At 38.2% G+C, this 27,946-nt stretch overlaps 1 protein-coding gene and 1 pseudogene across 4 annotated transcripts in view; both read right to left on the bottom strand.

Moving 5' to 3' along the window:
* Positions 1-27,946, bottom strand: part of TTF2 (transcription termination factor 2) — a 106,517-nt gene that overhangs the window by 75,921 nt on the left and 2,650 nt on the right. For all 4 annotated transcript variants that reach the window (XM_063104046.1, XM_063104047.1, XM_063104049.1 and 1 more), the window contains exons 4-18: positions 19,403-19,469; positions 17,519-18,520; positions 17,092-17,206; positions 16,553-16,735; positions 14,867-14,994; positions 13,867-13,948; positions 10,500-10,619; positions 9,126-9,276; positions 7,547-7,655; positions 5,657-5,838; positions 4,668-4,821; positions 4,252-4,343; positions 3,432-3,514; positions 1,516-1,649; positions 551-721 (exon numbers count right to left, since the gene is read on the bottom strand). In XM_063104046.1, the coding sequence (XP_062960116.1) occupies positions 551-721; positions 1,516-1,649; positions 3,432-3,514; positions 4,252-4,343; positions 4,668-4,821; positions 5,657-5,838; positions 7,547-7,655; positions 9,126-9,276; positions 10,500-10,619; positions 13,867-13,948; positions 14,867-14,994; positions 16,553-16,735; positions 17,092-17,206; positions 17,519-18,520; positions 19,403-19,469 (2,773 nt within the window). The remainder of the gene's footprint in view (positions 1-550; positions 722-1,515; positions 1,650-3,431; positions 3,515-4,251; positions 4,344-4,667; positions 4,822-5,656; positions 5,839-7,546; positions 7,656-9,125; positions 9,277-10,499; positions 10,620-13,866; positions 13,949-14,866; positions 14,995-16,552; positions 16,736-17,091; positions 17,207-17,518; positions 18,521-19,402; positions 19,470-27,946) is intronic.
* On the bottom strand, positions 12,410-13,526 carry LOC134383272 (mortality factor 4-like protein 1; annotated as a pseudogene).

The following is a 27,946-nucleotide window of genomic DNA, read 5'->3' as shown; positions in this document are numbered from 1 at the left end:
GGTCAAGGGTTCAGATCCCCTTACTGGCCAGCTGCCAACCTTCCCCCAACTCTCCCCCACCCCCCACCCCCAAAAAAAGAAAGAAAAAAAGCTTTGGTGGAAATTGAACAGAATGACTAATGAAGATAGAAGTCTATGAGGAAACAATACTCACAGATGAAGCCTTTCAACAAACCAAAACAATTGGTGTTCACATGTATTACAAAGTCTCCAGAGTCAAGCCTTTGTGTTCTCCTTTCAAGCTTTCCCTTAACAAACTGCTCACCTGCTTAACCCATCCCTAGCATGAACTTGGTAGGCTCCTTCCCCAGTTATCCATGACATAAAACCTGCCTTCATGCTGGGGCTGTCCCAAGTCACTCACTGAAAGCCCACTATATAAACCGTTAGTGTTATTCATGAAAATAATGAAGCTTTAAGACTGGAGGGAGAATCTGATAAGCTTCTGCCATCAAGTGGCTATAGCCATTTGGACAAATGAGGTGCTCTTACACAGGAAAACGTGTCAGGAATTGAAGTCCTTGTATTTGAACAGAGGTGACAAAAGTACCTTGGTGCTCTTTTGTGTGTCTTCAAAAAGCTGCACCTTGAAGCATGTGCCATTAACAGAAACAGTGGGAGATGGCCCTGAGTCATGGAGCTCCGACAAGGTCAAAGCACTGAGGTGTTCCTCCAGGGAAAGAACAAGGCCTTCATTCTGCAGTTCTGTGGGATCCAGGGCCTGGGCAGAATAAAGGAAGGGGATAGGAGCAGGAGGCAGTGGAGGCAACAGCCTTATTACTTGCTGACTTGGGTCTGGTTGTTTAGCACTTCATAGAGCAAAATGTACCATAATTTATTATCAGGAACTCCTCAGAGAAACCCTGATTAAAGTATGACCTTGTAAGTTTTCTCACCAGATTAAAGATAAACCAAATGATGGAACTTTCTAAAACCTTGACAAACAGATTACATGATCATTCTACTTTTCCCAGCAAGAATATTACAGTTAATTAAGATATTGATAGTCAAAATACACTCATTGTGAAATGAATAACATATTCCTCCTAATTTTGGATATGCCTCTATCCAACGTAAAGGCAACTTTTCAATTTGTATAACTACCTGAGTTTTCATAACTAGACCTAAAAGCTCCAACACTGTCTGAAGGCAGAAAACACTACTAACTAAATTAGCTTTATGACATTCTGAAATACCAAAGCATTCACAAATGGTTTCTTTTCTAACAAAATGTCATTCCATTCTAAAACAAAGTTTATCTAAAACAAAACAAACAATAAAAATACACTGTTCTTGAAGCCATGGGTATTACCACAATTAATAAAGACTAATACAAGGTAAAATAAACGAGACCCCTCTCCTCAGACCCACCAAAAAACAAAAACAAAAAAACCCAAAACACCATTTCCCTTGATCAAGGAGACTGGATTCCAGTTGCAGGAGGCTGAAATGTACTTCTCCAGTGGCCCCTCTAGGGCACTGTATGACAGACATCACACTAAGTGCTTTTCTTACCGACTTCAGTAGAGAAAGATGACAGCAACACTGGCGGAGTCTCAGCAACTGGGAAAGGATGTGGGCGGTGCTGGATCTCTGCGCATCTGCTACCACACAGTGCTCAGGCCCACTGGACCCAAACTCTTGTGCCACTTCCAAGAGAGAGAACAAGCCACAGGAAATAGTTCAGGGTTTAAAACAGAGAACTATGTGGAAGACCTGGGAACTAAATGAGGCTATTTTAAATGTGTATGTTCTAAGATTGAACAATATAGTTATGACTCACTTCTATGTCAATTAAGCCAAATGGAATACTGATTGTCTTTATAGACCTACCTGCATTTTAATAAAGCAGATTTAGAAAACATAAATTTAGATTACTAGGTGTGGTGTTTGCAGGTCAGTATATTTTACTCTAGTTTGAGGTACTTGACTAAGATCAAATCTCCAATACCAGGGATTCATAACTTCACATTTCTATTATTTTACTGAATCTGAATCCCCATTTTCTTTTTTTTTGTATTTTATTTATTTATTTATTTATTTATTACAAATATTCATGAGATACAAAGCTGATTGTCCCCGCTCCTGCCCATGATGTGAGGGCCAGATTCATACTGAGGGCATACCCATTACCAGAAATTACTTCTGTACCCTTTGTCCCCTCCCAATTATCCCCCAACGTCCCTCCTCCTCCCCCTGTCCCCTCCACTCCAATTTGTAGCCCTAAGAATATTCCCTCCCTCTGTTGGATCATGGGACTACTGTGGTCTTTCTTTCCTGCCTTCTTTTCTCTCTTAGCTCCCACATATGAATGAGCACATGTGGTATTTATCCCTCTGTGCTTTGCTTGTTTCACTCAACATAAGTTTCTCCAGGTTCATCCATGTTGTTGCAAATGGGAGTATTTCATTCTTTTTTATGACAGAGTAGTATTCCTTATCCAATCATCTATTGATGGACATTTAGGTTGGTTCCATATCTTGGTTACTGTAAACAGAGCTGCAATAAACATGGGAGTACAGGTGTCTCTTCAATATGATTTCCATTCCTCTGGACATATACCAGAAGAGGGATTGCTGGATCATATGTAAGATCTATCTGTAGTTGTTTGAGAAACCTCTGAATTGCTTTCCAAAGTGGTTGTACTAATTCACAGTCCCACCAACAGTGTATGAGTGTTCCCTTCTCTCCATACCCTTGCCAGCATTTGATATTCACTGTCTTTTTGATTATAGCCAGTCTCAATGGAGCGAGGTGGTATCTCAGTGTGGTTTTAATTTGCATTTCCCTGATGATTAGTGATGTTGAGCATTTTTTCATGTATCTGCTGGCCATTTGTATGTCTTCCTTTGAAAACTGTCTATTCAGCTCCTTTGCCCATTTCTTAATTGGGTCATTTTTTTTTTTTTTTTTTACTGTATAATTGCTTGAGTTCTATGTATATTCTGGATATTAATCCCTTGTCAGATGCATAGTTAGCAAAAATTTTCTCCTACTCTGTAGGTTGTCTTTTCACTCTGTTGATTGTTTCTTTTGCTGTGCAGAAACTTTTTAGTTTGATATAGTCCCATTTGTTTATTTTTTCTTTTGCTGCTTGTACTTTCGGGCTCATGTTCATAAAGTCTGTGCCCAGACCTAACTGCTGAAGTGTTTCACCTATATTTTCCCTTAGTAATGTTACAGTTTCAGGTCTTATACCTAGGTCTTTAATCCATTTTGAGTTGATTTTAGTGTATAGTGAGAGATGCATATCTAGTTTCATTCTTCTGCATATGGATATCCAGTTTTCCCAGCACCACTTGTTGAAGAGGCAATCTTTTCCCCAATGTAGACTTTTGTTGCCTTTGTCTAATATCAGATGGCTATAATCCTGAGGAGCTGAATCCCCATTTTCATTAGTCACATGTATTTATGAGTGTCTCACAGCTTACCTCTACTGAATGGATTGTCAGGGCTTCTTCCAGATTGGTTGCCTCCACTTTCATGATTTTTTAGATAGGATTGCAGAGCTGACCTGCCTCAGATCAAAAAAGAAAGTGCATATATATGGTCACTAAGATCAAGTAGGTTTACAATGTCCACTGCTTAACTGTGCTTGCAGTGAGATCTTGGCAAATTATAGAAACGGACTTGTTAAATGATGCCAAGCTCTAAGCAAGCACTGGCCAAAGGTAATGCAAAAGAAATAATTATTTAAAAAACCAAATCATTTTTTTTAAAATGAGCTAATAAATATCAGATATAAAAAGGGGAAAAAAACATATTTACATTGGAAATGAGAGGTACTAAGTGGGAGAGTGTAAATCTGGAATTTAGGGAAAGACAAGAGTTCTAGAACAAGTGCAAAGAAAAGATTACACAAAGGATTACAAAGCAGTTTTTTTTAAAGTTCCAGTGAAATGCTCAATGAGAGGTCAAAGGTCAAAGAGATATAATTTCCAATACAGCCCCATGAGGATGAGACAGATTCAAGACACAGTGACCACATCCTGCACTTCTATGCAAGAAAGCCAATGAAGAATAGTTTCAAAATTTTGCCTTCAATGTGTACATGAGACAGAAGTGAGCCAGGGAGGGGAGAGGAAGAGGTGAGAGGGATAAAAAAAGGAATACATATATCCAACTTATAAATAATGCCCTAAATATGGTTTAAGAAAATTTGACCCTTGACTCACTCCCAAGCAAAGACAGGAAAAAAAAAAAAAAAAAAAAAAGAAAACATGTGAAAAGGTGTTTCTTCACTACACACACCTTGATCTTGCAAAAAAGACATTATAAACAGTCTCTTCATCTTCAGAAAGCTTTAAATGGTGCAATTGAAATTTACGCTGGGGCAGCATCACCTGGAAGAGGAATAAAAGAAAAACGAAGCTGGTGTGAAGCTATACAAACTGACTACTACAGAGCAAATTCCCCAGGTTGACACTGGAAATCCAGTCAACCCCTGGAAAGCTTCCATCCTTCCCTAAAAATAGTACTGCTCTAATTCACAGCACAACAGGACTGCTGTAACACATGGTTCCTGACCACAACCCTGGGGCCTCTTCACAAGAAAATGGAAGACTCAGAGGCTCCTTAAGCAAAGCAAATGGTTATTCAACCCAAGACAAGAACTTGGTCATCCTCCTTCTCCGGCCTCTCCCAGGGACATGTATACATGAGATTACCAAGGGTCTGCCGGTGGAGTCCCGCTGGTCTTTTGTTCTCCTCAGCAAAAGGCTCTTGGTTAAAATACTTAACCGTTCTCCTCCTTTCTTTGAACCATTGTCAACCTGACTCCTCCACAGATTGAACTCATCAAATGGAGAACAACGGAGAAATCTTTTTTGTTGGGGAGGAAGGGCAGAGAATAGGGAAGAGGCATGGGAGAATGGAGTAAAGGTTCAAAGTTAGATACAAGATGAAAAACAAATCAGATTTTTTGTTACATCTGTCATCCAATCATTTTCAAAAGTGAATTTCACAGCAAAGCTGTTAAACACATCAAAAGGATCCAAGTCAATAATGAAAACCACATTATAAAAATGTGAGTTTTCCCATTTACAATGTCAACATTATCACAACAGGATATATAACCAATAGCTAGAAGGTATTCCTAAAGCTTCAAAGGCTAGCAGAGAAATTCCGTATCCTCTTATGGGCTGACTTGAATAAAACTAAGTATTTTAAAATCAGCATTCTTTTCTGTTTGCTTCAAATAAATTGTAGTCCTGACTCTAGGCCATATGTTTTAAACAAGAAGTAGCCCAAAACATTCACTGGACTAAAGAAAGATGACTTTTGTTTCCTTTAATATAATCTGTCCTATTCGTTTGCATATATAGGGGCTGGATGTAATCAAAGCCCTATATCAGCCAGTCAATCAACACCTATTTTCTCATGAATATTAATTCTTTTTTTTGGTTTGTTTTTGGCAGCTGGCCTGTATGGGGATCCAAACCCTTGACCTTGAGTGTTACAAAGCTATGCTCTAGCCAGCTGAGCTAACCAGCCATCCACATGAATATTAATTCTTTGCCCTTTAAAGGTTGATGGACTTGCCATCTCCTGCACAAGGTAATGTGGCACACACTGGAGCTTTATCATGAGACATGAAATAATGATGGAGGGTTAAGGACAGGGTTCACATTTACATAGTCCAAAAGAGGTTGCTCACTTCAGCAGTGAATACATATCCAACAAGTTGTTTTGAATGGGGGTTCCAGTGACAGCCCAACGGGCATGGGCTTGTAGCTTACACACAGCTATGGATGTCTGCACTCTGGGATTCTTAACATTGTGAGCTTCATCCAATATGATTCGAGCCCAGACTATTCGAAGCAAAGGTGCTGAGATACCCTGGAAGAAACACAAGTGAAATCCAATGACAGTGTGGGAAAATATACATGTCCTCAGGGAGATAAAGGGAAATAACAAACAAGTATTGAAGACCCACTTTTACCTTTGAATTTGAGGGCTTAGATAAGGAACACTGAAATAAAAGTAAAGAAACCAAGAGTAGAACCTCTCAATGGGTTCAAGTAAACAAGTCACTTGAGAGTCTCAGGGGTTGAGCTTAAGATGCCTAAGAGTAAAATGTTTTCTAATTTGAGTTTTAATTTATTCTATCAACTCAGATTTGAGCAATGGCTACACTAGGTGTTGAGCCTACAAATTTACTTAGTCAATTAAATATTTACTAAATTTTACTAAATTTACTAAAATGCACTAAAAATTTACCAAAAGAAAAGTCTACTTTTATATGTAAAATATTAAGTCAGTCATAAAGGATAGTTTCTACTTTTAAGGAGCCAAAATCTAGCAGAGGAGAAAAACAAGTATGAAGATAATTACAACTTGACGTATACATAGTAGTCCCACAGGACAGTTCAGTACATGACAGTGGGAACCTAGCTGCTCTTGTTCACTGCTGTATCCCTTTACCTGAAATGGCATCTGACATACAGTAGATGCTCAATAGTTGCTGCATAAATGGAGTGCTATGACCTAAGTAAGCACAGGTGCTGAGAGGCATTCAGCCAAATGGTGGGAAGGTATGAAGGGACTGGTTCGGGAAGAATTCTTGAGGCAGGTGAAAAAAAATTAACAGGGGAAAAGGAGTGGAGGCAAAGCATTTCAATCAGAGGGAGAACAAGTGCCTGGCAATGTGACAGAGCAGGCAGGGAGCTGCACTGAGCATGTGGCACCACAGGGAGGGACAGGGTGTAGGAGAGATGAGGGACATACAGAAAGGGCAAGACCATAAAGAGCCTAACACATCATGTAAAAGGACTGGAGTTTATCCTGAAAGCAATGGAGAACCAGTAAGGAATTTGAGAAGTTCATTATCTTTAAGAAGTCAGGGTTGGTTATAAGCTGGAGAAGCATTCTAGAGATCTCCTCAAATACAGAAATCTGTGAATATCCTATCATACTAAAAATAAAACACACACAAAAGATTAGTTCTTGGAATAATGCTGTATTTTCAGGAGGAAAGAGCCCAAATAATTATGCAATAAAGCCTCTATATTGTATAACAGAGACTACCTGGGATCCACTAGCAAACACTCAGGGTTTTTTCTCCATGGTTGTCATTTAGCCTCTGGCCCATGTGTGGCCCTATTATTTGCAACCCCTTTTTCCGGGAGTTAGAGGGGAGGCAGGGAATGATAGCCTACTATCAAAATACTAGTACTAAAATACTAGTATTCACACTAAATATAAAAAATATCATGAGAGTATACCCCAAACACTTTAAAATAAAAAAAAGCAGCAATTGAGGTTTTCCTCTATTCATGTGATTATTACTTCCACAACTGCAATGTAGTTACCTTTAGTTCTAAAAAACAATTAAATACTGTGCCAAATCTCAGCCTTGATCACTGGGGTGGCTGTCTAGAATAAGAAAGATGGGATAGAGCAAAGAACTATTCATTTCCACAGGCAGAACATTTAGAGGATTCCTGACCTTACAGGAAGATACCTCTGCTACCTCTGAGGCTATAAAAGACTCCCATTAAATGATGTGTGGCTCCAGCTCTACTGACTGGCCGTCCTCATGCCTCACCTCCACACTGAGGTTTTCTGCACTTGGGATCGCTCCCTCTTGCTTCTTCGTGGGAATCTCCTTGGCCAGAAGGCTATAGGTAGTGATCACGATGTCATATGTAGAGAGGCTGCACAGATATAACACAAAGTAAATGGTAAAAGGAAAATCTCTCAGTGGGGTCATATTAAGCTTGACATGACCTGGCCAGAACAGAAAGTAGGATAGGGCTGGGAATTAACATTTAGTAATGATTTGAGATAGATGACACTAAAATACCAGGGAAGAGAGAAACCCACAAAGCACTGTTCAATTTACATCAGTGACCACTCTATAATGGATTTGTGAAAACCCACTGATCTAGCTTTGACATTTGGGTATAAAAATGCTATAAGGTTTTGTCTGCTTTGCCTACACTCTTTACATGTAGAGATTCTTAATAAAAAGCACATATCTTTTTCCAATGAAGCTTAATATTGTGCACCTGAGAGAACTTCAATAAATACTTTTGGTAAGAATGATGTGTCTAATTCAGAGAGGCAGCAATGTCTACAAGTTGCCTTAGCATCATATAAAGAAGCATGATTAAGACTGATTCCGATCAGTCAGCTAGTACATTCTGAATACCAAACCAGATATACTCAAAATGCAAACCAAGTGAGATCTAATTTACTTCTAAATAGAAATTTAGAACACAGGCAGGCAACTCACAGTCCTCTAGGCCAGGGAAGGCCTGCAGCCTGCCACTGCTGCCTTGATACCCCTCACCTTCTGGAGTGACTATCAGTCATGACCACTGGTGTGTTATAGATTGGCAATTTACTCCTGAAAGACTGTTGCCCAGTTCTTTAGGAGGTAAATTTCCAATCTCAGAGGATGGAGAGAGATTACTTAGAAGCATCGACAACTTTGTTCTCATCCCTGATTAGAGCAGCAAGTATTCATCCCAGCTTGTCACATTACAGTTAGAAACAAAAACTAACTCCTTGAAAACTGAAAAACAAAGACTGGGACAGACTGTCACCTGGGGAAACATTTTCTTTCCTCCTTCCTGAGCATCCCCCTTCAGGAATTTACAGTTAAGTCTAATCATCCTGAACTCTTGAGTCTAAAACTTCTTAGATGATTCATATGTGAAAAATACAACCATAAAAATATAATCAGCCATAGCAACTAATCATTAGTATTACATCAAGATGCTCTGTAAGACTGGGCTGGTTCCATTCACACACTACAGAAAAAGAATGCGAACGTGGAATCAGAACTTCAGCAACCATGAGGTACTTGTGCCATATCCTTTTCTATCAGGGGAATGCTGCTGCCACCTGGCTGACAGCTCAGGCACCTTAGGCCTCCCACATGGCAGCTATTGTTGGGGATAGTGACAAGGACATAGCAAAAAACACCATTTGATCTCAAGATGCATCTCTTAGTATAGGGCAAAGGACTGTTTAGTGATGAGAGTGAAAATCTGCCTCTGGTCTTAACAAATATCCTTAGTCCTGATTAAGTGAAATCTCAGGAAGGGCAAGAAAGATCAATAGGGCTCCTTAAGCCAAGGTGCTAACTACCCCTAAGACTGCAACATTCCTGCACTTACATTTTTGCACGTTTGTCCCGGTTTGGCCCATGATAGAGGTAGACTCTTAGTTTGTTGCTGTTCACACGTTTTTCTACCTCATTTTTCCAGTGATGGATCAGGGAAGCCGGACAGATAATTAGTGTTCCATGGGATATAAAGTCAGAGGAGTCTTGAGGGAGAAAAAAAAATCAATACTTAGTTACTTTCATTAAATGGTCCTTAACTTCTTAAAAGCATTACCTCTTTCTCTTGTCTGACTTTACTCCTTCAATCACTACTTTAAAAAAATAAGAAATAAAATTACTCTTATTTCTACATAGAGCCTATAGTAAAACAGAAAATGGAAGAGATGGTCTTTTAAACAAAATCATGTAATTATTTATTTTCTCCTATAAAAGTGTCTGACAAAGAGAGAGAGGCTAAAGAGGGAGAGGATGGAGAGTAGCGCATGACCTCAGTCTAAAACTGCAATGCACTTTCACAGAGTGGCCAGAGATGGAAGCTCCATCATCTCTGAACTCCTCCTGAGTTGATTCTATATAGGAGAGTAGCATATTTTTTTTCTGAAAAGCATAACTTAATGTACTTCCACATTAAAATATATGTATAGAAGCGCTTTTCTAAGATAAGCAAACATTACTTTGGAACCAATTAATGATGGAGTGTTTATACCATCGCTCCCTCACTGCCTCCATCTATTTGTGTGTATGCATGTGCTACTCCACACATGCTGCAACTCCACCCAGCATGGATGGATCCACACAGGATCCACATGGGGATCCAAGATTTAGCTGCAACAGCGTGCATTAGAGAACCAGAGAGCAGACAGCTACAGATTTTTTATCTATCTAACCAACTGAGGACAACTGTACTCATGTACATGCGGTGCTGTCTATACATAATATATAGGATCTTTAAAGTACTTATAAAGTCATTACATTTTTAAAACACAGATTGAGATAAGATAGGAATTGTCTGTAATCTGGAAATTTCTGAAACAGCTTCCACTATGGTGGCTTAAATGTGAATTTGTGACAGATTTTTTTTTTTTTAAATAATACATTAACTAATTTGGATCTACCCTGTAATTATATTCTCAACATTAACAAAAATAATAACTATGCTTAAGCTAAGTCTCCTAGAGTCTTAGCTTTCTCCATAAAATTTTTTTTAAACACAGATTAAGCTAAGTTTATATTAAAAGAGAAAAAAATGATCACTTGTAATTAGCATACCCAGAATTAGAAATGATATCATAGGAAAGTAATTTAATACTGTTTTCTGTAAATTAATTAAACATGACCAAAGGTATCTTTCTGTAGCTTAAGAATTTCCCCTCAGCTAGCTCAAATGATGTAGGCAATGGCAGGCTATGAAGGCACTTTCATCTACCATCTTTGGAAAGCCATGTCAAAGCCATGTTTTTGTCCTTTTCTTTGTTTTTTTCTTGATTCTTCTGGGTCAGGATGAGTGCAATCATCGTTAGGGTTTTTCCTAAGCCCATATCATCCGCTGAAAAGTAAAAACAAAATTAAGAGTTGATTACTTTGAGCAAAGAATCAAATCAACTTCAAGAGAAGAAAGCACTGGCAGACACTTGCCCTGTGTTCTCTTCGCTTTGGTGCCACTCCAGTTACTTATTGTTGCTGCCCTAGTGGAGCCTTCATCTTCCTAACAATGAATGCTAGGTCTTGCTACTTATTTTGAGATTTAGGTCAAAGACACTTACTCTCATAAAATTTAAAACTTATAATTTGGATCTTATTCTAGTCCCCCCTTTATATTGTCACCTCTCTAATGTATTCATTGATATCTATTCCAGTTTGATGATGTTGTCTAGTCTTTTTATTTGTCATCTCCAAAAGCAAAAAACGTCCAGTAGATATATCCTACTACCTACTTTACTGGTGCTAGCATATTTCTGGAGTTAGAGTTAACTCAAAACAGTCCTCCATACCCTTAACTTACTCATCAATGAAGGTCATAAACTAATACTTCTTGGGTACTGTTATTATGCCAGTCATGGAGCTTATCTAATTTACTATTCATACGCTATAGAGTACTACTGTCCTCATTTTAACAGATCACAACACTGAGGCTCAGTCATCAGACTATTCTATTCGTTCAAAATAATCATTCTGACATAGCAGAAGTAAAATGCCAGAGCTTAGGCTCTGTTTCAAATTCTGGCTATTGTGTAGGAAAATAGTTAACACAGCAGGCTCATCTGCTGTCCTTTGAAAGGCCTGCTTACAAAGTTGGCCTTTGGCTGGCCTCTGGGAACTCAGATTTAGGGAGGGTTCAACTGAGAAGAGTGGTTCACTCTGCCTCTGCCAAAACTTTTGCACAAACAACATAGTTTATGCTGAACACCTGCTTCCCTTCTAGGAGTCTGGAATTTTGGTACATACCAGGTTGAAGCTACCTATGGGACCAGCCCCCAGTAAAATCCTTGGGCACTGAATCTCTAACAAGCTTCCATGGTTGGAAAAATTTTACATGTGTTGTCACAACTCTGCTTGGAGAATTAAGCATATCCTGTGTGACTCCTCTAGGAGAGGACTCAGGAAGTTTGTGCCTGGTTCCCCTGGACTTTGCCCCATATGCCTTCTTCTTTTGCTTAACTTTTTTTTCCTTGAAATTTAAAGAAAAAGTTTATTGATGATCTGAAAAGCAATTCCTAAAAGATCGACTTTTCCAGGAAAGTGTAGCTACACAATGCATTGCGTCTACCATGTTAAAACGTGCATTAGACACAAATACAAAAACCATGAAACAAGTCATCATTCTTCAACAATTTGAGCAAAGATAAAATACCTAAGGAACAAAATGGATGACTTGCGAAGGATGGACTCTTCACTTTAAGCACCATTAAACAAAAAGAAAAAGAAAAGGAGCACAAATGGATGACTGTGTCCAGTTATATCCACTGAATTGAACCTCTGGCACTAGGAATCAGCGTATTTTGTCATATAGCATTAGCATATTATAAAACAGCATAGTGTCAAAGGAACAGAACCACCAGTATTCAAAAGCAGTTTTGTCAACTAGGCAATAGAACATTCTACAGCATGTCTCTCTGATGTACATCATTGAATACACCGGTAGCAACTTTGAAAAGAAAAAAAAAAAAAAGAAAAAAGGAGCTGTAACCCCTTTTACTTTCTGTTTAAAATCAACAGAAAACAAATATCAATTCTGTTATACATTAACATCTTCAAAGTACATCATTTATACAAGAGAAGGACTAAGAACAAAAATGTGTTTACAGAGATCTAAACATAAGCGAGTGAGAGAATGTCTCACTTCCAATGATGCTCAGAAGGGGTCACTTCATAGTTGCTGGCACTAAACAAAGTTGTGGAAATCTTTGCCAGGTACTTTAGGGAATTATGAAGATAATTCAGTAATAAAGCAAGGCTCTAACTCATCCAGAGGTATATAGGACAACATTGCTCCAATTCATACAAATAATCTCAGTAGATGTGGCACTCCATACCTGGAACACGGGTACATCAGGGTGATCTGCAAGCATTTCAGCACACTGCAGTCTCTCAAATTTGTAGAGTAGCTGAGTGCCCAACATAACATTGAAGTATTCTTTTATCCTTGCCACAACTTCATTAACAGCATGCTCATTATCTGTGTTCCCTGGAGATTTCTTGTAGTTTGCATAATCCTCTAGAATGGAGTCCACATTCTTCTTGGCGGGAAGATAAAAGAGCTGTTTTTGCCTGGTAATTAAGTCCCAGTCATCAACAAGCCATGGTTTTAGATGTTCAGGAATCATTAACTTCAACTCTGTTCATGAATGTTTCCTCATCTTCAACAGCAGGATCTACTTGGGCCCTTTTCTTCCCAGGAGGCTGTTTCTCACTGGTGCTGCCACCATCTCCATTTCCAGATGTTTTTTGCTTGTTCTTTTTTGCGTTTACTTCAACACTTTTCTGTTCTGATTTGCCTCCTCCTCCTCTTCCCACCACCCCTTTTGTTGATTTTAATGTGTGTCCTTTCACTGTAATAAATCATAGCCATGATTATGACTATATGCTGTGAGTCCTACTAGCAAATCATTGAACCTGGGGGTGGTCTTGGGGATGCAGTCACTTTCTAACCATAGTGGACATGTGTCATGTTTTCTGGAAGTTGAGCACCTTGGAAAATCTTAGCCCAACAAGTCTCTAAAGCAAAGTGGAAAACTAGCTGTTTAGCCTCCTTTGCACCTAAGGCATTGGCAACATGACATATCAGATGTACTCACACAGAACTTCAATTCAGACATAAGCAACTTCAGAAAAGAGACTCCCTGTGCAGTCCTTTCTGCAAGAAGGGGTGGAGACAGCATATGATGTTGGGGTGGCACTGGTTTCTTCTAGTACTTGGTGGAGCAAAGAAGCTGTGATGCTTTCCATAAAACATTCCGTTGGTGAGTTGGCTGTGGCCACTGCTCCTGAAAATTTGGCCTCTGTCCTGGCACTCCACATCTCCCAGAGATTCTGGGGGCCACCACAGAATAAACTCCTCTTCTGCTTAATCATCCAGGGTCAGCTTCTCCTGCTTGCAACCAATGCCCCTGATCCTACAGCTGTGTACTTTTGAAGAAGTTTCTTAACATATTATGCCTCACTTTTTGTAAAATGGGAAATTTAGTACCTGCCTCACAGAGTTGTTGTGAGGATCAAATAAAACAACACAATATATTTAGCACAATGCCTAAGCATTCAATAACTGTTGGCTCTTATCATAATACCAAACTTACCCAGAATTCCTCCTTGTGGCTTCTGACTTTCCCGCCATAGTAACCAGGCTAATGCCTGCTTCTGGTGCAGTAGCAAGGGGACCTGAGAAAGAATTATCAAATGTTAAGTACAAATTGCTAATGAGAGGCTATGTCAGGCCCTAGACACATGGACTCTACACTCCACTCATTTTCTCCAAGTGATCTCCCCAACAGTCTAGTTGTCATCATCTTAAAGTCCTTGATTCCACCCTCTCACCTAGGGTGACCATACCATCTTGGTCTGCCCAAGTTTATACAGTGATTCCATATCTCTTGAGCTATTCAAATCTAAGTTCCTTTGCCAATGCCAAGATCCACAGCAAGAAAATCCTCCTACTCAGTAACACCACCTGCTACTCTCAGCTCAGGTACTGATGATACCTGATCATCACCTATTAATACCAATCCCTACTCATATATCTTACCTGTAATCACCACTCCCTCTAATTGCACTATTTTGTTTCTAGCCTCTCTATCTTTAGGCTTGCAGTTTCTTTAAGGCACAAAGCAGGCAGACAACAAATAATTACTGATCTAGAGTGACATTCCTTTATTTTGAATCCCTTTTGTACTTTGTTTATAGGCTATAGTACATTACAATGCACATTTTATCTTTGCATTAAAGTTATTTCATAATGGTTTTATATACTTGTGTTTTGTATATGCACTTTCATCCCAACTAGTTCATTAAGAGCAACAACTCTTTTGCATACTTGTGGCACCTACCAAACTCAATAAATGGATCTTTTACTGATATAGAAATATATAACTTTATGACTTTAAAAAAAATGGCTCATTGTTGCTTTTTTCACTGCTAAACAAAAGGAGAAAATACTGCGAGAAGCTACTAAAGCATCTGTCTGTAGAAAAGATACAACAGAATGGCACTCTTCCAGGCAGTTTCACAGTGGTCTCTGTCTTCAGGGGCATTGGAACACTGCTCTAAGATACTCTGGACCATGGGCCTTGCCCAGCTCACCTTCAACCCAGCTGGATCTTCTGACACAGCTGTTTCACCAGGACAGGACTCAAGTGATCGATGCAGCTCATCAATGGCTTCACTTGTGATTTTCCAAACTGCATGAAGGCGATCTTGCTTCGTATGGCCTGCACACAAAGAGGTGTTACCTAAAGATGTCACAAGTTAACACTACAAAAAGGACAATTAATTATTTGCCAGATGATGGTCTGTATTGACTAAAAATTCTTCCCTCCAAATTCACTAGTCTCAAAGGCCCCTCTCTATCCTCATTCTATTTGTTTAATCATGTAAACAATTACAATATAAAACAAAATAATATAAAGTATAATAAAAAAATAAGATGATCCATGATATTTTTGATAGTTTTTTTTTTTCAGCTTTGAAGAGGTGGCAGAGAAAAAGGTAACACCATCCAGTATTTTAGGAAGAAGAGATCCCTGGGGTTGGATTCAAAGAAGAAAAATCAGAGACAGAAGTCTGTTGAAGTTTAAGCAAGGCAGTGAGAGGCAGCTCCTAAAGTGCAAGCAGGTCACAAGTTGACCATATATCATACTTGGACACTCTTCAGTACTATTAGCCCACTCATTCTGCACAGAGAACTTCTACAGAAGTTAGTTAATAACTACAGGCACCTGAGCTGTTTGCACTTTTAGGGATGAAGCATCCCAAATAATAGATCTCTAGATGAATGAAAACTACCTACCTATATTTAAATGTTAAAATGAAAAACTATTTTAATGGAATTCTTTCCAAAACATATAACATACTTTTTTTACCTTAATAATCTAACATAATTTAATTTTTCTCTAGGTGATTCAATCACCATTATGCTTACCTAGTGAAAGGCCACCTGAGCAGTCAAGACTGTTAGGCAACTTGAAGAGTATGTTTTCTCTTTTCCTTTTTAGAGTGACTTGAGCTTCAAATGGCACCGTGTCTATTTCTTACACCCCTTGTTAACTTCTGCTCTTCAACTTTCTACATCTCTAGCAGTTCTCAGCTGGGAGAAAATTGGCTTTAGCTTTCCTAGTCAAAGCCAGCCAACCTGAGCACCTGTCTCTTGATCAGCAAACCAACTGATCATATTACATATCTGAAGCTCTACTTGGGATCTTCATTCTGCAGTTACTTCTGAATTCAAAGTAGTTTGGAAAGATCAGGATGGAAACACCTAGCTAAATAGGGTGTTACTGCTCTCTGCGGTCTATTAGTCATCGATCTTCACTCATGTCACTCCTCTACTCTGCCTTCACACACACACACACACACACACACACACACACACACACACACACACACACACACACACACACACACACACACACACACACACACACACACACACACGAGAAAGGAATAAAAATGTACCTGCTGGTCTCTCTACCTCATAATGATGTGAGCTAGAGTTTTCATTCACAAACATTGACTGGATGACTCCTATATGTCGGCCATCGGGCTGACTGATCAGCATACAGAGGTGAGCAAGGCAGACATAGTCTCTGCCCTCACAGAGATATAAATAACACTGTGCAAAGTGCTACTGAGAGTCACAATCTTTATTAGACAGACAACTTACAACTCCAGAATGGTTTCTCCCTTCACACTAGCACAAAGACTTCAACTAGGCAGCATCTAACTCACAGGTGTGACAACTCACAGCAGGGTGAGGCCCTTGGATCTTACCTCCATAGCACTGACTGGATCCTCCAGCAGTTACCTGGCAGGCAGCCTTTAGTCCTAGAGAATCCACACGCTGGAGATCACAACCTGGAAGGGGTTGCAGAGGTACCAGGTGGGGAGGATCAGTGGCAGTTTTTGTGAAGTTACTCTGTTCTGGTGCTTGAGTGTTACTGTTCCCATTGGTTCCTGCTCAAGAAACAAGGGAAGAACAGATTAAAGTTCAGAAAAGTAAGTGAAAGGATTGTACGTGTGGAGGTGAAGCCAAGAGAGGGTGGAATCATCACCATTCCTATAACTGGGAAAGGATTCCTAGAGAACCCAACATTTTAACAGTTGCTTAAACAATGGGAAAGAGAATTTAGTCCACAGGAAACAGAAAAAGGTTTTATAAATCACAGGTGTAATTTAAAAGAAAGCTCAGAAGCAGATAATAAAACAGAAAGGTGAGTGAGTCAACATGTTCTTTATCAAAATGGCTTCCTGAATGTTTCTCAAAAGTTCATGCAAAGCCTGAGTCCTGGGGCATAACCCATCTTGCTTACCTTGTTCTGGGGAGAGGGCAAGAGCACTGAGTGCTTCTTCCAACACATGGATTTGTGTAAGCAACTTCTGACCCTTGTCTGGGAGTGCCTGGATGTTCACCGATGCCAGCGTGCTCTGAAAAACAGATCCTATCCAATGGATCTCTCCTCTCAAGTCAGTAGAGTGATAGTGTCACATTAAAATAGCCTAAAATGCCAAAACTTGAAATTATTGTCTTTTAACTACGTGTGTGAAAATAAGATCTTTTTAAAAAATCTAGCTGACTTACCAATCCTGACTTTGCTATATACATAGGAAAAGGCAGAAAAACATCCACCTATAAAACCTTCTTCACATTAACATATTTAACTCTTCTGTGGGGATCCCATATCTGCCCTTAGGAAGCAACACTCTGACCTTAAAAACAAAACGCAGGCTAATAGTTACCTTCTTTTGCTTAAGTTGTGCCATGAGGTACACATGTTGGGCTGCTGGGTCCGAAGGCTCTACCTTCTTGGAAACACCTGAAGCAGGAGATATTTTTCTTTGCACACTTTCGTTATGGAATTGAAAGTTCTCCTTCTTCTGTGGGTCTGGAGTCAAGTCAAAGAGTAGGGGGCTTCCCGGCTTGGAGGAAACAACATCATCATCATCTTCCTCACTGTCACCACTGCTTGTAGCAGCTTCACGCCCCTCTCCCCAGGACAGCGCGGGTGCTGAGAATGCAGCCTGTGCCTCTGGTCCTTTAGGAGCAGGCACACCGCGGTTCTCCGATGGCAACTGGCAATGCCCCTGCGGTGGCTTCTTCTGGGCAGCCTGCGTGCGCGGGTCAGCCTTTGCCTTTGCTTCCCTGGCCTCCCGGTTCTTGCTGGGCTCCTTGCTGAGCAGCCCCTCTCTCCTGGGCTCACCTAGTGGGTTCTGACTTTGAATACTTCGAGGCAAAAGCTGGGTTTCCTTTTCTGTCAGAGGTTTTGACTCTTGTTGGACATATGGGCTCTCACCACTTGGTATCTCCTGAGCAGATGCAGATGGTCTCAGCTCATTACCATGACCCTGTTTGGATTTAATTTCAGAAAAGTTCCTTCTGAAGGAGCCTTCAGCCTCCTTTGCTTCACACTGAAACTCTGTCTTCTGCTCTTGCTGCTTCTCTTGAACTGCAGATTGTTTTTTCTTTACCACCAGGCCAGATGAGAGCTCTCTCTCCATCCCACAGTTAGATTCCAGCTTCTGTTCCTTCTTTTGATTGAAGAGCAGATCCCCCTTTTCCCTTTGCTTCTTATCAGCCATCTTTTCCTCACCTTCACCTTTGATGGACTGTTTCCAGAGAGCTGGCTCTTGATTCTTGTCAAGTACCTTGAATGGATTTCTCAGCTTGCAGGAAGTTTCAGGAAATGGCTCAGACACATGCTGAGACTTATTGGTTACAGAATATTCTTTGGAATTAGGATCCTAAAGACAATGAAAACAATTAATCAATATAAAATATTAATGCAACCTTCATATCTAGAATGCCTTTTTTCAGAGGAAATAGAAATAGTAAAAGAAGCCTAACATTTCTGAATATTCCATCAATTCTGCATCTAGAAAAGACTATGTGCCAAACACAAAATACTCATGTCTTAACATTACCTTCAATACTTGCTTTCTTCTCTTTCCATGATCACATTTTTCCAGGCCTCAAGGAAAAGTAGTGACCAAACCAAAGTGGCATTACAATTGCAATAGCCAAAATGTACACTTTCCAGGAAAAACTATTCTCTCAAGATGAACTTTTCCCCAAACCTAAACAATGACCTGCTATGCTTGCTTGGAATTTGGGTTTAGGAAGGTTTCACTGTAGGAATCTAGAACCTTAAGTTCAGGCCACACTGCTGCCAAAACTTCTCATCACCTCCCTAGGTCTAATTCCTCATGTACTGGTTATCTGGAGGGCCTCTTCTACTTCCAACATTCTAGGAGCTTATGAATCCTACTTAGCTTATACCAATATCAAATAGACATTGGTCTATAAAAAGATGCTCGCATTAGTCAAGGAAATCTAATTTTTTCCTAAATAGGAGAATCCAGTCAGGATTTAAGACCTTGAAAAATATTTAAGTAAAATAGGAGGCAAATAAGCAAATAATTAAATTTTGAATATAACCAAATAATCCTTTGAATTAAAAGTTCCAACAGGGTCTACCTTGCTTATAGAAAATTATCTTTCAGAGACAGTTTGATGAAGACAAGCCAGTTTATATAGACTTCAAGATCTTTTCAGGTAATGCTGCATATTAAACAGTCTTAACACAGCAGGTTTGAAAACAGATGAATACCTTGTTCATGTCCTACCTGCCATGGGACACTTCCACACCAGTGTTTCCCCTCTGCCTTACTTCTGATGCATCGGAAGAACAATCTAATGAAGTACAAAACACAAATACTGAAGGCTGTGGCAAGCCATTTAAACAAGAGATATGTTTATTTTTAATCCAAAAAAAATCTTGCAACTATTTGATACTGGCTTTGAGAGGTCACTGGAAACCAAATACTCTTATATGTACATTAAAAAATTCTTTACTGCACAGTACATTTATATGGACTAGGAAGTCAAAGAATAAAGATGGCATGTAACCAGAACATGTTATTCTTCTTAGTCTGTAAAGAATGACTGAAATGAGGACATTGATCTGCCATAGCTGCTAAAATCAGAACAAGAGAGATAACCAGAAGTTGTGTGTCCCTGAAGGAAGGCCACGATACCACCTCTAAAGTGATGTTGCAAAAAAATTGCAAAAAAACAACCAACCCAAACCAAAACAAACAAAAAACTAACCTGAATCTGGTCACATCTCTAGATCCAATTACCAATTTACAGGAAATACAAATAGAAGAACACATATAACTAGATCAGAGGGAATATAATTTGCAAAATCTTGACAGAATGCTACAGGACAAACAACCTGATTCCTTCAACAAATAAATTACAAGAGAGGAAGAAATAGACGGAGAGGAAACTTAAGAGACTTAAAAGACATTAATCTACTACAATTTGTGAACATTTAAATCCCGATTTAAACAAATAAAAACTATTCGTGACTTTCATGCATCTATTGGAAATGTGTACACCAACTGGTATTAAAAAAAAGAGTCCATATCTTCTAGAGCTACATACTGAAATATTTACAGATGAAATGATGTTATCTGGGATTTGTTTCAAACTGGGAGGAATTAGGGGGTAAAGCAGGTAGAGTATACATGCAACAAGATTAGCCATGAGCTGGTAATTGCTAAAGCTCATGTGCTGCAGTATCCTGTCCTATCTACTTTTGTATATATTTGCAATTTTCCATTAAAAGAAAAGATTAAATACAGATTTACATGAGAGTACAAGATAGTCCCTGTACACACAAAGCCCACACTTCACCTACACCAGAGGTGGCTATACTGTTCTATTCCCTAACTAAGCCATGCACTCTCCAGCCACCAGACCTTGCACAGGTATTTCCCTCCATCTACAGGATATCCTCTTTATCCCTATTTGTCCACCCCCCCCCCCAACTCCAGCTGTTGAAGTCCTACAGGTCCCTCAAGGCCCACTGAAGTCATACCTCCTTTGCAAGGTTTTCCCATATTCCTGTTCATCCACTTGAACTGCTTCTGTACTTTTGTTGTACTTAGTTGTACTGCACTAGTACATCCTTGTCTGCCTCACTATATTTTAAAAATATATTTTCAGCAACTAGAGGGCAATAAGCATATGTGGTCTCTTTATTCCAAATTATGCCTTGCCTTTAAAATTTTTTAATTGTTAAATATTGATGAATAAAATAGGACCAACTAATTTTTTTCATTACTTAAAATGACTTCTCAAAAACTTTTGGTTTTTTTTTTTTTTTTGGTGGCTAGCTTGTAAAAGGATCCAGACCCTTGACCTTGGTATTACCAACACTGTGTTCTAACCAACTGAGCTAACCAGCCAGCCCCATTTCAAAATCTTCTAATTAGTTAAATGAGAGCTTTTAAAATACATATTTGATTTGTTGAAATAGGTAATAATCAAAAAGTATAAAAAGGCAGTGAAAAGTCCCCCCATAACCTATCTGCCCAGTTCACCTCCCTCCCAACATGTAACCACTCTTATTGGTTTTTTGTTTACCTTTCCAGAGATTTCTTAATGCATATTTAAGTCAAAATAAATATGTTTTATTTCTTTCTCTTCTACACAAAAAGGTAGTATAATATACATACTACTAAATACCTTGCTTTTCTTCTTTTACTTTACAATATGCCTTGGAAGCTTTTCTGCAAAAACATATACAAAAAGAGTTTCCTCATATATACATATATACACACACACACATATAAAAGAGCTTTCTCATATATATATATATATATATATATATATATATATATTTTTTTTTTTTTTTTTTTTTTTTTTTACAGCTGCAGAGTTTTCTACTATATAGATGATGCATTATTTTCAACCAGAACCCTCTTGACTGACAGTCCGGTTGCTTCCAATCCTTTACTATTAAAGGCAATGCTATAGTGAATAAATAACCTTGTCCATGTATCATTACACACACATTTCAAACTCCTCATTTCTCATATTGTGTTTGTGGGCTTTCTTTTTTTGTTGATCACGTTAGGTTCTGGATTTTATTAGTTCTCTTTTTGCTGTTTTCTAATTCAAATTCATTTTCACCTACATTAATTCCTTCCTTCTGTCTTCCTTCAGTTTAATTTCTTGTTCTTTTTCTAACTTCTTAAATTAGTCTTGTGATGTACAACATCAGTCACAACAGTCTGCATCCTAATTCAAAATGAATCCTGAGTGGGTCTTGATCACTCAATGCCATCACTTCACCGGGACACATAAGCAAAGATGAACAAGCTCCAAATAGACAAGTATTCCGTAAAAGTTAAGCTAAAAAGAAAATAAGTCCCGCCCCTCCCTCTCATACAAACATAATTTTCCCACCCAAGCTCACAATTTTTAAAAGTGTACTGGTCTTTTCAATTTTTTTCACTGCAATAGGACATTATATTGAACATATATAATAAAATTTCTGAAATGCTCTGAATGCATAAATTTCAAAGTCTAGCTACTACTAGAGAGTACTAGTACTTATAAAAATAAATCAAGAACAAATTGCTGCTGTTATTTAAAGTGTATCAAGTATTTGGAATCTTTATTGAGAGAACATTTCATAAGTAGTGTCTATTTTAAAGCCCAAGCCATGTAGACTTTCACGAGGGCATGATTTGGAGAAAAAAGGAAAAAAAAAAAACAACACATACTGAGCATCTGCTATGTGTTAATCACAGTGCTAAAAATGCTTTTACTTACATTTTTAGTTGAAATCAATCTGGATGGGCATCACTGTTTTTAGGATACAAAGTTTCTGTTTATTACATTTATTAAATTGTAAATCAAAAGAAAAGGCAGTAGAAATATACAGATAGTCCCTGACATTCAATGATTTGACTTATGATTTTTTGAATTTATGATGGTTTTATTGGGTATTAAATGCATTTTTGACTTACAATATTTTCAACTTATGATGAGTTTATCAGGATGTAACCACATTGTTAAGTCGAAGAGCATCTGTATTCTCGCAGAGAAAGCATGTATTGATTACACTATGAGAAAGAGCATAATTTCTGCAGTATATTATTTCCTTTCTAGGACAGAGGTTACAAACAGTAATGATAAAAAAAAAAAAAAAAAAAAAAAAAAAAAAAAAAACAGCTACAGGAAGCCAGACCTCAATCCTGTCTTCTTCACTGAAGACAAATCCTCCCTCATCCAACCCAGCATCACATTGCCAAGTGTCATTTCATCAAGGCTGGGATTCTCTCAGGCTCCAAACTGTCCTCCCTTGGTTTGAATCCCCAGCCCTACATAATTAGTTCTGAAACATCAGACACCTTACTTGACTGCCCCCGTGGCAGTTTCCTTTTCTGTAAAATGGTAAAATAATAATTAGTGCATACCTCATATAGTCATTATGAAGATTAAATGTAGTAACACATTTAATGTAGTAATGATAAAATCAAAGTAAAGCCTGATCCATATTAAGGACTTAATAGGTTCAAGTCAACTCTTCCACTGTCTCAATAACCTTCTTAATCCCTTACTGTAGGTCTTAGAGTCACAGAACCATCTGACATCTGGACACATTCAATTTATCATTCTATGTACAGATCAAACTGCTCCCAATCTTGGTATGTCTAACTCCTATCCTAATTGCCTTTAGGGATATAAGTCCATGTCTTTATATGCTCCAGCACTGGAAAAACATAAAGCTGGATTTCTACCTCATTCTTTTACACTAAAATTTCAGATGGAATGAAAATGTAAATGTTAAAAAAAAAAACTGTAAATGTTCTAGAAAAAAACAGAGAAGAATGTTTTTGGAATCTAAAAGTGAAGAAGACTTTTCTAAGCATGATATAAAACCCCAGATCTCAGAAAGAATTTAGTAATTTTAACTACATAAAAGTTTTAAACTTCCATATGGTGAAAAGACTAAGCAAAATTATAAGATAAAATATAAACTGGAAAGAAGGAATTGCCACACATATTCCAAAGGGCTAATATCCTTTCTATACAAGGATCACTTCCACGGTACAGCACAGTGGAATATTCTTCACCACCTCATAAGTACTGGCTTCACTGCGTGAGGTTCTTCACAGGTTGATGGGGCCTGACGGTCTTCTGCCTGGGTCTGGCTCATGCCCAAATGCCTCTCTATCATCAGCCTACCTATTATATTGGGGCTAGAGAATCTGCAGGTCAATTTTTTTTTTTTTCTATTTTATGCAGGTCAATTTTACCCAATAACCAACAACACAAGGAGTTTTCTAGACATGAGAAGATTCAAGTGTTATTAAAAATATTTTGCACATCTCACCACAACCAGTTATTTAAAGAACTAAAACCTATTTATAGGCAAAGGAGTATTTCCACCTATTTTGACCTCTCATCCTTGAAAATAAAAGCTCCGAGAGAGAGAGAGAGAGAGAGAAAGAACATGAACTCAGGAGCTTGATGACAGCATTCAACATTTGTATCCCATTGTGTGCCACATCATTCATATCAAGGCAAGATTTCTTCCCTCTGGTTCTACTGAGAGACTGTCATAGTTTTCTTTATTGCTCATACACAGAGGGCCAGGTCTGAAGGGCCAGTCAAATGCTGGTGAGTGGTACCATCTGGTGTTTATGTTGGAGAACTGCACACAAATCAACTACACTGCAAGCTCTGAAAACTGAGCAACCTAGCCTTGGTTTACAACTCCCCTCCATTACTCTGCTGTACCGGTCTCCTAGCTATGTTAAGCTAAACGTAAGGGTATTAATTAGAGGATGTAAAACACTTGAGTTCTTGAAAAGAAAATCCAGTTTGTAGGAAGGAAAGGCTGTACTCCCCAAAGTCATTCTCCAGGGGTTCCAGTCAAATGCCCTTAATATCTCCTAAGAAAGCCATCATCCATGAGCTTATGTATTTCTGTTTGAATTTCCAGACTGTACCACCTATCAGGGTACATATTTTCTTTGTTTTTTAATTTGTTGTGTGTTGAGAACTGAATTTTTTCCTAAAACAACCTTATAAAGCTCTAGTTAAGTACCTCCTACTAATAATGTTCTAGATATGAGCTAAAAGAAATACATTTAGCATACTTTTTTTCTCCTATTTTAAAATAATAACCTCTCAGCCTCATCTAACTAGTACACAGAATGTTAAGTTCCTGAAATTCTGCCTTCAGCCCAGACCTTTCTTCAGAGCTGCACACTCACTTTTCTCGATGGTTTCACATATGCATAAGAAACAATTAGTCCAAAGCTGTGTGTTAGCCACATCCCAATCCTCTACTGACATTACTTTTCCTTTCTTGTCTTGCTTAATATAAACTCAACTTGGCAATTATTTACCTACTAATTACTGACAACGTGCCAAATATCACAGTAAGTGCATTACTTGAGTTATCGCTCTAAATCTTCACAACCCAGGGAAGTCAAGGCCACCATGATCACTATTTCAGATGAGAAAGTAAAGGGAGGAACACATTTAAATGCTCTACCAGGAAACACATCTATCAATTTTCCTCAGCAAGTTTTCTCCAGTCTAACCACATTCAACTCCACTGCCACCACTTCAATCCAAACCCATCATCTTTCACTTCGAGAAAGGCGTATGTCTGGAATCAGTTAGACCTAGGTTTGAATTCCAGCAATGCCACTTCATAATCATGGGACCTCAGATTCCTTTTCTAAGCTCTCTAAATGGCAGTTTCCTCATCTGTCTGTAAAACAGGAACACTGAAACTTACCACAACAGATTATATGAAGCTAAAAGATAACAAGCATGCCACATAGTAGGCACTCAACAGTAGCTATTATTTCAGTAGACTCTTTGTCTCCACTATCTTCACTTTCTAATCTAATCTCATAGTTTTTCTTTCAATGAAAATTGCATTAAAAATCCTTCAGTGGCTTCCTACCACCTACAACTGTGTTTCGGTATGGTAGAGGGCCCCTAGTAGTATGTAAATGGTTTTAAGTATCAGGAGGACATAATGACTTCATGCAATAAAGACTTATCAGCCCCACTGTACCAGCAGAAAATAATCTAAATGAAATTTTTAAAAATTCCACTTACAACAGCATTGAAAAACATAAACACTGAGGAATAAATTTAGCAAAAGGGACATAGGAACTCTAAAATAAAACTATTAAACAATGCTGAGAAAAATTTAAAGTCATAAATAAATGCACCGTGTCATGGATTGGAAGATTCCAAATTGAGGTCAGTTCTCTCTGAATTGATCTATATAGATTCAATGCAATCCCAACACAGTTTTCTGTGGAAATTGCAATAGCTGATTCTACATTCTATATGCAGATGCAAAAATCCTAGAATGGCCAACACAATCTTAAAAAAGAATAAAGTTATAAGACTTACACTATTTTACCTGATAAATTGTGTAATGATAGGCAAATGGATCAGTGGAATAGATTAGCGACCCCAGAAATACACCCACATATATCAGGTCAATTGATTTCAATGGGAAAAGGAAAATCTTCAAAATACAGTGCCAAAACAATTAGACAACATATGAAAAAATAAACGAAACTCTACCCTACCTCATACACTATACAAAAATAATTTGAGGTAGATCAGAGATCTAAACAAAAAAGCTATTTAAGAAAAAACTATAAAGCTTCTAGAAGATCCTTTGGAGATATTATTGATGTTAGGATAGGGCAAAGATTTCTTAAAGAGAAGACAAAAAGCACAAACCATATAAAAATGATAAATTGGACTTCATTAAAATTAAAGACTTCTGCTTTTCAAAAATGAGTTAGGAAAATGAAAACCAGACTGGGAGAAAATATTCACAATACAAATATCTGCCAGTTATATACAGAATACATAGTCTTTCAACTCAATCATGAAAAGACAAACAAAATTTTAAAACAGGCAAAAATCCCAAAAGTTACATTGTATGATTTCATTTATGGAACAATTTTGAAATGACAAAATTTTAGAAACAGAGAACAGATTAATGGTTTCCAGGGGTAAGGAGGGCAGATCAGGATGGCAGTGGGGTATAGTTGTAAAGAGCAACAAGAGGGATTTTGTGGTGATGGAAGTGTTCAGTACCTTGACTGAGGGGGTGGATGCATGAACCTACACCTCTATAATACCGTTTAGAACTAAATACACACACATACAAATTAGTACACGTAAAACTGTCTTGACCAGTAAGATCAGTGGATTGTACTAAATTTTGCAAATGTTACCTTTGGGGGAAACTGGGTAAAGTCTACAGGGGATTTCTCTGTATTACTTCTTACAACTGCATATACATCTAAAACGACTTGATAAAAATTTCGGTTAAAAAAAAGGGCAAAAGATTTAAATAGATATTTCAAGATTTTCTGATGGCAAATAAGCCCATGAAACAAATACATTTATAAATGGAATTCAACACAGAAATAAAAAAGAAGGAATTACTGATGCACACAATGCGGACAAATTTCACAGACATTATTAAGTAAAAGAAGTCAGACACAAGAGTACATACAGGGTTGCCCAGTTAGCTCAGTGGGTCAGAGCATGTGTTCTAACACCAAAGTCAAGGGTTCAGACCCTCATACTGGCCAGTCATCAAAAAGGAAAAAAAAAAAGTATATACAGTATGATTTCATTTATATGAAGTTCAAGAACAAGCAAAACAAATCTAAAGTGATAAAAATCAAAACAGTGGTTGTTGATAGGGGGATAGGAGTGGAAGGGGTGAAATTAAATAGAAGGGGGCCAATGGCACTAATGGGATGATATTTTGACTTGGATCCTGGTTATATGGGCAAGTGTATAAATTTCTCAAAACTAGTTGAACTCAAGATCTGTGCATCTTACTATATGCATTACTCAATTAAGATAGTATGGGTAGCATTCAGGTATGTAAAAATTGTGAAGGTGGTACTCAAATGCCTTTATTCTGGGTGCAGGGAACAGATTTAGAATTATAAATTTTAAGATGTATAGAATATCACACAAAGACCATCACATCCTGGCCCCTGCCTTCCTGGCCAGCCTTATCTCCTAAAGCCTCCACTTAAACTATTAACCAAACCAAATGCTAGCACTTCCCTGAAGATGCCATGTTACTTCATGCCTCAGTACCCTAATGCAATGCAATGTATTAATCCAGTAAACATGACCCCTCTCTAACACTTAGTGAATTCCTACTTTAAATACTCATAACAAATATCATCTCCCATCTATACAGATTTCCCTGCCCTTCCCAAATACGCATACAAAGGAAGGGAAACAGTATTGAGTCCCTAACATATGTTAGACATTTTTATGCATTACCTCAT

This window comes from Cynocephalus volans, chromosome 8 (assembly GCF_027409185.1).
Source record: "Cynocephalus volans isolate mCynVol1 chromosome 8, mCynVol1.pri, whole genome shotgun sequence".
Classification (NCBI taxonomy): Eukaryota; Metazoa; Chordata; class Mammalia; order Dermoptera; family Cynocephalidae; genus Cynocephalus; species Cynocephalus volans.
This window is presented reverse-complemented; position numbering and strand designations above follow the sequence as displayed.